The sequence below is a fragment of the Trichechus manatus genome, unplaced genomic scaffold (assembly GCF_000243295.1).
Source record: "Trichechus manatus latirostris isolate Lorelei unplaced genomic scaffold, TriManLat1.0 scaffold00136, whole genome shotgun sequence".
Taxonomy (NCBI): Eukaryota; Metazoa; Chordata; class Mammalia; order Sirenia; family Trichechidae; genus Trichechus; species Trichechus manatus.
The window spans coordinates 2416871-2429986 of record NW_004444072.1 but is presented as its reverse complement, the minus strand read 5'-3'; the positions used below and the strand labels follow the sequence as shown (position 1 = coordinate 2429986).

General features: G+C 38.3%; 1 protein-coding gene across 1 annotated transcript in view; it reads right to left on the bottom strand.

The window, feature by feature from the left end:
- Positions 1 to 13116, bottom strand: part of PLCL2 (phospholipase C like 2) — a 222339-nt gene that overhangs the window by 11543 nt on the left and 197680 nt on the right. The window contains exon 5 of the mRNA XM_004385280.1: positions 12009 to 12118. Coding sequence (XP_004385337.1) covers positions 12009 to 12118 — 110 coding nt within the window. The remainder of the gene's footprint in view (positions 1 to 12008; positions 12119 to 13116) is intronic.

Here is a 13116-nt window from a genome sequence, read left to right as displayed (position 1 = left end):
AAAGAAATGACACAGATAAAGAACAGACACACAACGAGAAAATGGAACAAAATATGTAAAACAATAATTTTCAGACAGTGCAAGACAGTAATCCCTGAGAGAAGGGACACAAAAGGTGTCCAGCTCATGGCCTGAAAGTTCCCAAACTGCAGTACAAGAAGGGGGAACCTGAACAGAGTTCTTGACAGTCTCACTGGATTGAGGAGACAGAGTTTGGAGATCAGAGTAGGTAGAATTTTAGGGGCAGAACAGTAGACAGAAGAGAGCTAGAAGAGAGATACTGAGAGATTATTAAATAACTCAGAGAGATGTACCAATGTTCCCTCAAATTTTGCCTGAGTAGTGATCTGTGTTTACATGTAAAGAAATTACCAAGGCCAGGGAAAGAACCACCAGAAAGACGTAGGTAGAACAATCCTCAGAGCTCACACAGGACCACCCAGAGTGGAAAGAACTCCTAATACACAGGGCACCAGGTAAAGTTCTCCAAAGGCAAGACCAAGTTATAAAGGAGCAGAAACTACGAGTGAGCAGACTAGAGGAAGCTGGCCGGAACAGGGAGGAGAATGGAGCAAATGCATATAGATAAGCAGAGACCATAAAAGTCCGCTGGAGAGCAATGGATAAAAGTAGCTATCTCCAGAGTTGTCTCATAGTGAGGCAACATTAGCCCTGGACTAAAGACTGGTCTGGACTTTCCCTAACAAAGCTTTAAAAGTAAGTCTTGAAAGAATCAAACTGAGTAACTTAACTGCACATCAAGACAAAGCCAGAACCAAGCCAACAATATTTAAAAGAATACAACAAAAAAATCTTGCAGCAAACAATGTAAGATTCACAATGTCTGGCATGCAATATAAAATGAGCAGGTATGCAAAGAAGCAAGAAAACTGGACCTGTAATTAGGAGAAAAATCAATCAATCAAAACAGAATCAGAAATAATAAAATTAGTAGACAAGGGTATTAAATCAACTATTGTAAGCATATTCTGTATGTTGAAAAAGGTAGAAGATATGATAAGCATGAAGAGGAGAGAAATGAGAGATATTTAAAAAAATACCCAAATTGAACCTCTAGAAATTGCTAATATATGAAATAAAAAATACACTGGGTAGGATTAATGGAAGATTAGACACCACAGAAGACATACCAATATTGCTTTAGATATAGCACTTGCAGACATAGCAGTAGAATTTGAAAACACACACACACACACACACACACACACACACACAGAGAAAAATCAAAGACAAATGAAAGAGCATCTATCACTTGTAGGATAATATAAAGCAACCTAACACATGTATGGAAACCCTGGTGGTGTAGTTGTTAAGCGCCAGGGCTGCTAACCAAAAGGTCGGCAATTCAAATCCACCAGGCAGTCCTTGGAAACCCTATGGGGGCAGGTCTACTCTGCTATGAGTTGGAATTGACTCGACAACAAAGGGTTTTTTTTTTGTTTTTTGTTTTTTTAATACATGTATAACTGGAGTTCCAATAGGAGAGAAAAGATGAGACATTAAAAAATACTTGAAGAAACGATGGCTGAAAATTTTCCAAATTCGATGAAAACTATAAACCCACATATCTGAGAATCTCAACAAACCCCACGCAGAAGAAACATAAAGAAAACCACACTAAGGCCATTATAATAAATTTTAAAAAGCTAACGAAATTAAAAAAAAAAAAAAGATGTCCAACAGAATTAATCATTAAAATGAAAACCACAACAAAACATCTCTATACATTCATTAGAATGGCTAAACTGACAATATTAAGTGTTAGTAAGGATGTAGAACAATTGGAACTCTCATACACTGCCGGGGGAACGCAAAATGGTAGTCATTTTTTGTAAAGCAGCTGGCAGTTCTTTTAAAGCCAGACATACACTTACCACATGACTCAACAATTCCACTCCTAGTTATTTTCCCAAGAGAACCACACCAAGACATATGCCCACCCAAAGACTTGCATGTAAATGTTCACTGCAACTTTATTCGTAATAGCTAAAAATTGGAAACAACCCTATGTCTATCAACTGGTGAATTACAAACAAACTATGGTATATCCATAAAATAGTATTCAGCAGTAAAAAGGAATCAATTATGAAGAAGACAAAAACTTGGATAAGTCTCAAAAGCATTATACTAAATGACAGAAGCCAGATACAAAAGACGACATACTATATGATTCCATTTACATGACTTCTAGAATAGGTAAAATGATAGCGATAGAAATTAGATTTGTGGTTGCCAGGGGGTGGGGTTTACTGCAAAGGGACACAACAGAGCTTCTGGGGGTGATGGAAATGCTCTGCCATCATTGTGGTGGTGGTTGTATGACTATATATGTTTGTCAAAACTCACTGAATTGTGTACTTAAAATTGGTGAATTTTCCTTGAGGGACTGAGCTACTGGGGCTGAGGCCTTGGCTCCATGGTCGCAGGGGACATCTAGGTCAATTGGCATAACATAGTTCATAAAGAAAATGTTCTACATCCTACTTTGGTGAGTAGCATCTGGGGTCTTAAAAGCTTGCGAGCGTTCATCTAAGATACATCTACTGGTCCTAATCTGTACAGAGCAAAGGAGAATGAAGAAAACCAAGGATACAAGGAAAATATTATTCCAAAGGACTAACGGACCACATGAACCACAGCTTCCACCAGCCTAAGCCCAGAAGAACTAGATGGTGCCTGGTTACCAACACCAACCACTCTGACAGGGATCACAATAGAGGGTCCTGGACAGAGCGGGAGAAAAACATAGAACAAAATTCAAATTCACAAAAAAGACCAGACTTACTGGTCTGACAGAGACTGGAGACTATGGCCCCCAGATACTCTGTTAACTCAGAACTGTAGCCACTCCCGAAGTCCACCTTTCAACCAAAGATTAGATAGGCCTATAAAACGAACAATAACACACATGAGGAACATGTTTCTTAGTTCAGTCAAGTATACGAGACCAAATGGGCAACACCTACCCAAAAGCAAACACGGGAAAGCAGGAAGGGACAGGAAAACTGGACGAATGGACACGGGGAACCTGGGGTGGAAACAGGGAGAGTGCTGACACATTGTGGGGACTGTAACCCATGTCAAAAACAATTTGTGTATAAATTTTTGAATGAGAAACTAATTTGCCCTGTAAACTTTCACCTAAAGCATGATAAAATTAAAAAAGAAAAATTGGTGAATTTTCTTTTAGGTAAACCATACCTCAATAATGCTGATGAAAGAAGGAAAGAAAAGAAAACACAATAATGTTATTTAATGGGAGTGAGGTCTTAAGGGCTGGCTTCTGAATTAGAGAAGCAATGTGAATCCTGTGGCAATCGATTACTTCCTCTCCCCAGTTATACAGCAGAAACCCTAGAATAAGACATTTAATAATCTCTGAGAAGAGAAAGCGGGGCCCCACTAACCTGTCAGAGCCTGTCAATCACCCCCGTTGAACTTTCTCTCTTCTCTCTGCCCTTCTACTGGCTCCAGAAAAGAGTGGGTGACTTCTTGGACTGTTAGTAGCACTGAATCAATTTAAGTATTGCATCTATACCAAGCAACATGCAAATTACAGTCTCAGGACCAACTGTGAATATCTTAATCCTATATAATATTCCACCTGTACAATGGAAAAATAATATGCCTAACTTCCCACACAGAAATATTAGAGTGCTACTGTTCTTATCTCTTATAGAAGATCAACCAACAATGCTTATAACTGACAAGTGTAGCTTTGAAAAAAATCACCAAAATGACTCATCAAAAACATTAACGTTTTTTATAATCTCTTAGCCTGAGGGAACTTTCAGGAAATAAACATCCCTTACGGTGAAAATTGTTCAAAAATTCATTTAGCTTCTTTATGGTCTACTTTTCTTCTGTTAAAATAAGTGAAGTAAAATTTAGTAATTAAAAAAATTAAAAATAGCAATTACATTAGGAGTGTATCTATTGACATATCACATTTCATAATATCTGAGACACTAGTGCTTGTAAGACATACCAGTATTTTATGTACCATGCAGAAAAAAAACAAAAACAAAACAAAACTCTGCCAACTATGACACAATGCAAAGATGCCATGGATTATAAGATGCATTACAATTTCAAAGATGTCAAAAATACGAAAAAAATCTATGACTGATGGAATCGACTCAACAGGAACTGGTTTGGTTTTTATTATGGTAATAATTATTATTTTCAGTATTGTTATCAGGGCATAATAATACATACATACAAGACAGTCTCTGTATGGCCCACTGCTTCTCAGAGGAGTGGACTAAAAGTCAGGAAACCACCTGTATGGATTTGTCTCTTTTTGACCATGGGACCAATCCCAAGAAGGCCATTCAACTCTTCAGGATCTCAGTTTTCTCACCAATAAAAGACATCTGCCCTGTGATCTGACATACACACTAGCTTTTTGGGAAAAATTTTAGTCCTGAAATATAGTTTGAAAGTAGCCACACAAATATATCTAAAATTAACAGTGTTTTCATAGCTTTAAGAACCAGTAGATTGACAGAACATTCTCACATTTAAAATTAAAACGTGCCCATAAAAATTTTAATTTGTACAGCTATCTCAGGAAAAAAAAAAAAAAATCCTTGACTTCATTACTAAAATTGGTCACATTGAATAAAAATTAGATTACCATAAAAAAATCTATGACTCAGAATCAGTGATATATATCTCCACCCACCACTCAGATACATGCATACAGAAAGGTACCTGAAATAAGGTCAAATAAGTTTAACAGAGGTCATTTCTCAGAGGTAGAGCCTCAGGTCATTTTTAAACTTTTATCTTTTCTACACTGGAGAAAGTTTTTTTATAATGAGAATGCATCTACAAAAAACAAATGAATGATCTTTATTCAAGGAAAAAAATGACCAGAAGTCAAAATGATAATAGTGGATAATTCTGGGTGTGGTGATCATGGATGACTTTATTTCTTGTTTATTCATTTCTGTATTTTATTAAAAAATTCTCAAAATTAAAAAAAATACAAAGCAAAGATTCATAAAAACTGGGATGGATGTCATGGGTTGCATTGTGTCCCCCAAAAATATCTGTCAACTTGGCTAAGTTATGATTCCCAGTATTGTATGACTGTCTACCATTTTATCATCTGATGTGATTTTCCTATGTATTGTAAACTCTATCAATATGATGTAATAAGATGGATTAGTGGCAATTATACTGATGAGGTCTACAAGATTAGATAGTGTCCTAAGCCAATCTCTTCTGAGATATAAAAGAGAGAAGTAAGCAGAGACATATGGGAACCTCATACCACCAACAAAGCAGTGCTGGGAGCAGAGCGTGGCCTTTGGACTTGAGGTTCCTGCGCAGAGAAGCTCCCAGATCAAGGTAAGGCTGTTGACAAGGACCTTCCTCCACAGCCAACAGAGAAAGCGTTCCCCTGGAGTTGATGCCCTGAATTTGGACTTGTAACCTACCAGACTGTGAGAGAATAAATTTCTCTTTGTTGAAGCCATCCACTTGTGGTATTTCTGTTATAGCAGCACTAGATGACTAAGACAAACGTCTTGGTCTCCTCTCAGGGTGACCAACAGTCGTTGGTGGGCCTGGGAAAGCCTCACGCCTGGGATGGTTGGTCACCCTACCTCCTGCATTGTTCAAATAAATGGGATGATGGGGAAAGGAAAGATACTTTGGATTTGGTCTGAGGGCGATTATACTCGAATTTTTAGTTGTGTCTCAGAATCTCCTGAAGCGTTTGTTAAACAAGCAGATCCTGGGTTCTACCTCTGGAGATTCTGATCCAGTAGGTTTGGGGCGGGGGCGGGGGGGGGGCACTGACTCATTTTTAAGTGCTCCAGGTAATTTCTACACACTGGCCTGTTTCAGGTCTCCCCCTCAACATGTTCTCCTCCTCTCTTGACATCTGGGATCATCTGAAATTCTCTGTAGGCCTCTATGCCCACCGTGAGCGCACCCACTGTTTACTGCATACCACATATGGCCCTGGAGGGCTGCCACCTCTCCAAGCTCACTGCAAAGAGCTAGCGGTGAGAGGAACTCAAGGGATCCCATTCCCTCCTCCCAAGAACACACTGGAAGCTAAATTCTGACTCAAACTTATGTTCAAGACTCCCACAGGGCACTAATTCTTCTAAAGAAAGTTTAAATCTGCAAAATACAAGAATAAGAAAAACTTCCATTATAAAGAAATGACACATCTCTCTCCAATTCTTCCCCATTCCTCACTTAGGTTCTACCATACTCAAATACATCTGTAGCAAATATTAACCTGAAAAATTTTAAAAAGATCTAGTACCCCCTCCTATGCATTTGTTTCCATGTGAATGCACGTCTAAAATGTTAATTCTCTTTGCCAGGATGTAATTCAAGAGAAAGTAGGTTTCCTCAGTGTAGCTATCTGGCTCAAGTACTTATTGCCAAAATCTGTTACGTTACTTTGTCAGCTGTTTTTCATTAATGTACGTACCAGGTTCCCATTTGCTGTGACTTTTAGCCCAGTGCTTCTCAAACTTTAATGTGCATATGAATCACCTGGGGATCTTGTAAAAACTATAGATTCTGATTCAGCAGTTCTGGGGTGCAGCCTGGGATTCTGCATTTCTAACAAGTTCCCAGGTGATGCTGGTGCTGCTGGTTCCTGGACCACTTAGAAGTAGCAAGACTAGTTGACAGGTGAAATTTCAGTGCCTAAGTCTATATTTGCCTATAAGGAAATAAAAGAAAAATGATTTGTTCCTATCAGAGGGCTTAAAGTACTGTGATATTTTTGCCTGAGGTTTGCAGGAAATTTGTAGTGTACCCCCGCCTCTGGTCTGCAGTGAGTCAGCGAGTTAGTTGTAAAGCCAAAATTCTTTTTCCATTGTAAATTCTTATGTCTGCTGTTTACTGAATTGCAAATCATCACAGCTAAATTCTAAGCAGAAGATTCAGAGACAAAAAAGTACATGTGTAGGAAGGGAAGTGTTTGAAGAAGTCAAGAAAATGATTTTAATTATAAAAATGAGTAGGGGTTTAACATGAGGAAATGCAAGTTAGCTAGCTTTAGAAGGAGGACGTTTTATTAAATCAAACCAGCAAACTGCTGTCAGCTGCCAGGATGGATCTTTTAGCTTCAGGCGAAACAAGGAAATTAAAAGAGGCAGCTGTTGATAACGTCTTTACAGTCTTGAATTCAACCTAACAGAGTTTGGAAGGTGAGGTGGAAGAGTAATTTTACATTTACTGTCCAAGATGCAGAGTGAAGTAACTTCTCTGTTATTATTATTCAAGTTTCCAAAACTGAGAAGAGGAAAACTATAAACCACTGCAACAAAACTCAAAAAGTCTCCAGGTACATACACAGCATTATTTTAAAAATCATGTTATATATAGGCAAAAGAAAAAAGAAATAGAGAAAATGAACAGCAAAATACCAACGGTAATTGTCTCTGGATGCTGGGATTATGTTTATTTTTGCTTTTTTGAAAATTTCTTTAATAAAGATGTTTTACTTTTATAATAAAAAATAATAAAAGTTAATTAAAAAATGGTTATGCCAATATATATATGTATAGATAATAGATGGTGTCTTTCATGAGGGAAAATTTCTTTCAAATGATAATTCCTTTACGTATTTCTTTTGACTATGCCCCACACAACTCTTTATTGTTTTCTGAGATCATATTAGTATCACAGTATTTTTACACAAATAATGTGCATGTTATACATTGTCTTCTTACAACTGTGTGAGGTATTTCTGTAAGTGTGCTATGCTAATTAAAAAAAAAAAATCTTAAAAATAACCTCAAGGGGCAGGGGCGAGGGAAGGCCGTGATAGGCAAGAAAAAAAAATGTATAACGTGTGTTATTTGTGTAAAAAAATGGTAATCACCACCTGTCTGTCAGTTTGTCGTACTGTGGTAGCTTGTGTATTGCTGTGATGCTGGAAGATATGCCACCGAAATTTCAAGTAGCAGTAGTGTCACCCATGGTGGATAGGTTTAGTGGAGCTTCTAGACTAAGACAGGCTAGGAAGAAGGACCTGGTGATTTACTTCTGAAGAAAAATAATTAGGCAGTGGAAACTTTATGGATAGCAGCGGAACACTGTCTAATATAGTGCTGGAAAATGAACCTCTCAGGTTAGAAGACACTTAAAATAAGACTGGGGACATGCCCAGCTACCACCAATGACCATCCTGACAGGGAACACAACAAAGAGTCCTGGACAAAGCAGGAGAATAATGTAGAACAGAACTCAAATTCACGTAAACAGAACAGACTTAGTGGTCTGACAGAGACTGGAGGAACCCCCAAAACTATGGCCCTTGGACGTACTGTTAACCCAGAACTGAAAACATTCCCGAAGCACACTCTGAAGGCAAAGATTAGACAAGACTATAAAACAAAAAATAATACACGTGAGGAATGTGCTGCTTAGTTCAATCAGATACATGAGGCCAAATGGGCAGCTCCTGTCTAAAAGCAGGATGAGAAGGCAGGAAGGGACAGGAACTGGTCAAAAGGACATAGAGAACCTGGGGTAGAAAGGGGAGGGTGCTGTCACAATGTGGATATTGCCAACTAATGTCACAAAACAATATGTGTATAAATTTTTGTATGAGAAATTAACTTGAGCTGTAAACTTTCACCTAAAGGACAAAGAAACAAAAAACAAAAAACAAAAAACAAACAAACAAAAAAAACCCTTAATGGCATGGATGGAGTAAGGCTTTTGGGACCTTCATTTGCTGATGTGGCATGACTCAAAATGAGAAGAAACAGCTGCAAACAAACATTAGTAATGAAATGTGGAATGTACGAAGTAGGAATTAAGGAAAGTTGGAAGTCATCAAAAATGAAACGGAATATTTGAAGATCAATATCCTAAGGATTAGTGAACTGAAATGGACTGGTATTGGCCATTTTGAATCAGATAATCATATGGTCTACTATGCTGGGAATGACACGTTGAAGAGGAATGGCATTGCGTTCATTGTCAAAAAGAACATTTCAAGATCTATCCTGAAGTACAATGCTGTCAGTAATTGGACAATGCCCATACGCCTATAAGGAAGACCAGTTAATACGATTATTATTCAAATGTACGCACCAACCACTAAGGCCAAAGATGAAGAGACTGAAGATTTTTACCAACTTCTGCAATTTGAAACTGATCAAACATGCAATCAAAATGCACTGATAATTACTGGTGATTGGAATGCAAAAGCTGGAAACACAGAAGAAAGATCAGTAGTTGGAAAATATGGCCTTGGTGATAGAAATGACGCTGGAGATTGAGTGACAGAATTCTGCAAGACCAATGACCTAGTCACTGAGAATATATTTTTTCAACAACATAAATGACAACTATACACATGGACCTCCCTGGACGGAATACGTCTGTGGAAAGAGACAACAGAGAAGCTCAATATCATTGGGCAGAACAAGGCTAAAGGCTAACCTCAGAGCAGACCACCAGTTGCTCATATTCAAGTTCAAGTTGAAGTTGAAGAAAATTAAAACAAGTCCACAAAAGCCAGAGTACGATTTTGACTATATTCTGCCTGAATTTAGAGACCATCTCAAGAACAGATTTGCCACACTGAACGCTAATTACTGAAGACCATAAGATTTGTAAAATAACATCAAGGATATCACATATAAAGAAAGCAAAAGGTCATTAAAACGATAGGAGAGAAAGAAAAGACCAACATGGATGTCAGAAGAGACTCTGAAACTTACTTTTGAATGTAGAGTAGATAAAGCGAATGGAAGAAATGATGAAGCAAAAGAGCTGAACAGAAGATTTCAAAGGGGAGCTGGAGAAGACAAAGTAAAGTATTATAATGAAATGTGCAAAGACCTGGAGTTAGAAAACTAGAAGGGAAGAACATGCTCAGCATTTCTCAAGCTGAAAGAACTGAAGAACAAATTCAAGCCTCAAGTTGCAATGTTGAAGGATTCTATGGGCAAAAAATTAAATGATGCAGGAAGCATCAAAAGAAGATGGAAGGAATACACAGAGTTCACTGTTCTAAAAAGAACTGGTCGACATTCAACCATTTCAGGAGGTAGCATATGATGATCAAGAACAAACGGTACTGAAGGAAGACATCCAAGCTGCACTGAAAGCACTGGTGAAAAAAAGGCTCCAAGAATTGATGGAATACCAATTGAGATGTTTCAACATACGAATGCAATGCTGGAAGCACTCATTCATCTATGCCAAGAAATCTGGAAGACAGTTACCTGGCCACTTGACTGGAAGAGATTCATATTCCTGTCCATTCCAAAGAAAGACAATTCAATGAAATGCAGAAATTATCAAACAATAACATTAATATCACATGCAAGCAAAATTTTGATGAAGATAATTAAAATGGCTGCAGCTGCACACTGACAGAGAACTGCCAGAAATTCAAGTTAGATTTAAAAGAGGAAGTGGAATGTGAGATACCATTGCTGATGTCAACGCATCCTGGCTGGAAGCAGAGAATAACAGAAAGCTGTTTACGTGTGTTTTACTGACTGTGCAAAGGCATTCAATTGTATGGATCATAACAAATTACGGATAACACTGCGAAGAGTGGGAATTCCAGAACACTTAATTGTGCTCATGAGAAGCCTGTACATAGACAAAGAGGTAGTTGTTTGAACCTAACAAGGGGATACTGCATGGTTTAAAATCAGGAAAGGTGTGCTATAGGGTGGTATCCTTTCACCATACTTATTCAATCTGTATGCTCAGTAAATAATCCGAGAAGCTGGACTACATGAAGAAGAATGAGGCATCAGGATTGGAGGAAGACTCATTAACAACTTGCAATAGGCAGATGACACAACCTTCCTTGCTGAAAGCAAGAGGACTTGAAGCACTTACGGATGAAGATCAAAGACTACAGCCTTCAGTATAGATTACACCTCAACATAAAGAAAACAAAAATCCTCACAACTGCACCAATATGCAACATCATGATAACTGGAGAAAATATTAAAGTTGTCAAGGATTTCACTTTACTTAGATCCACAATCAATGCCCGTGGAAGCAACGGTCAAGAAATCAAATGACGTATTGCATTGAGCAAATCTGCATCAAAAGACTTCTTTAAAATCTTAAAAAGCAAAGATGTCACTTTCACGACTAAGGTGTGCCTGACTTGAGCCACAGTCTTTTTAATCACCTCAAATGCATGCAAAAGCTGGACAACAAAAGAAGAAAACCGAAGAAGAAATGGCGCCTTTGAATTATGGTGTTGGCAAAGAATATTGAGTATACCATTGATTGTCAAAAGAACAAATAAATCTATCTTGGAAGAAGTACAGCCAGAATGCTCCTTAGAAGCAAGGATGGGAAGACTTGGTTTCACATACTTTGGACATGTTATCATGAGGTATCAGTCCCTGGAGAAAGACATCATGCTTGGTAAACTAGAGGGTCAAGAAAAAGAGGAAGACCCTCAGTGAAATGGATTGGCACAGTGGCTGCAACAATAGGCTCAAGCATACCTACTACTGTGAGGATGGCACAGGATTGAGCAATGTTTCATTCTGTTATACACAGGGTTGCTACGAGTCAGAGTCAGCTCGACAACAGCTAGCAAGAACACATTAATATTAAGGCTGTGATAGTGCTTTAAAGTGTTAAACCAAATTTAGGTATCTAGAATCTCTAAATTCCCAATCATTCCTTTGTAATCAATTTTTTCTAATTCATATACAGCAATTGGCATTTATAAAGTTTAAAATGCTTTGAAAATAAGCTGGTGAGGTCCATTCTTTTTCTACCAGAATCTGTAACACATTAACCATAAAAGTCTCCATATCCTACTTCCTATCCAAACTGACCAGCTACTGTACCTTCGGAGGGCTGAGTTCTTCATTTCATTTCCGTGACCATGTTATAGCCTAAAGTGGCTGATAATGTGCAATGCAGGAGATGTTATATTCAGAGGAAGAAACATGCATGAAAAATATTGCAAAATCACTAGCATCAAAAAGAACTCTGCTAGATACCTTTAAGATGGTAATATTCCAGGTAAAGCTCTCCACTGCTTTTTGTAGTTTTCGTTCCTTCAGACCTTCCTTTGTGCCTACGCTGTGCAAGTGTTCATGGAATTCCATGGCTGAAAGAGATTATAAAAAAAAGAAGAAAGTATATTATTTCTCCATCCAACCTGTGGCAATGAACCAGCAACACAGACTACTTTTCTAGGTATAGCTAAAACGATTGCAACCTACACTGGCATTTCATGAATGTGCCTATTTAAGAATGTAATGATGTTAACCTGACTATGTACCAGGCCCAAGATGGAGTCACCTGTACAAACGGAAACCTAAGTTTCTATTTCTTGTACATGCTTAACCTTCCCAGGAGCTGAAACCCAAGTCAATCAGTTGACTCTCCTGGAAACAGAAACCTATGTCAACCAATCAGGACGTGCCTGCTCAGTTTAACCTAGTTCAAAATTTCCCCTTAATCCCAAATAAGGAAAGAAAATGCCCATCAGTCAATCTGAGATTTGCCCAGTATAGCTTCATCGTTACTGTGTGTCTGTGCTTACAAAAGCCTTTCCACTTTGTTCCAAGCTTCGGAACACTTGTCGATTTCCAGATCAGACATTCCTGAATTCATGAATTGAAAAGTAAAGCTTGTGAGTTTGTACACAAATTTAATACTATGGAAATTTTATTTTTAACAGGGGCCAGGAGAGAAACACTGAAAATTCACAATATCAACAAGGAGAAAGGCATTGTAGAGATCAGCGACTGTTCTTCACAGTTTTGAAGGTGAATAGGCCTAGTATGGTCATTATTTTAGAGATGTGCAATCTGAAGCTCAGCCAGGTTCAGAGATCAAAGTCTGTGCAGGTAGCAGGAGGAAGAGCCAGGCCTAGAACCCAACTGTTTGTCCCTAAAGTCAGAAGGCAGATTTCAGATCTATAGAGGATGTAACGTTGGCAACCAGGGATGAAAAGAATGAAAAAAGAATGTGCTTCCTATCATGCTAAGAGGAGCCCTGGTGGCGCAGTGGTTAAGAACTCGGCTGCTAACCAAAAGGTTGGCAGTTTGAATCCACCAGCAGCTCCTTGAAAACCATATGGGGCAATTCTACTGTCCTATA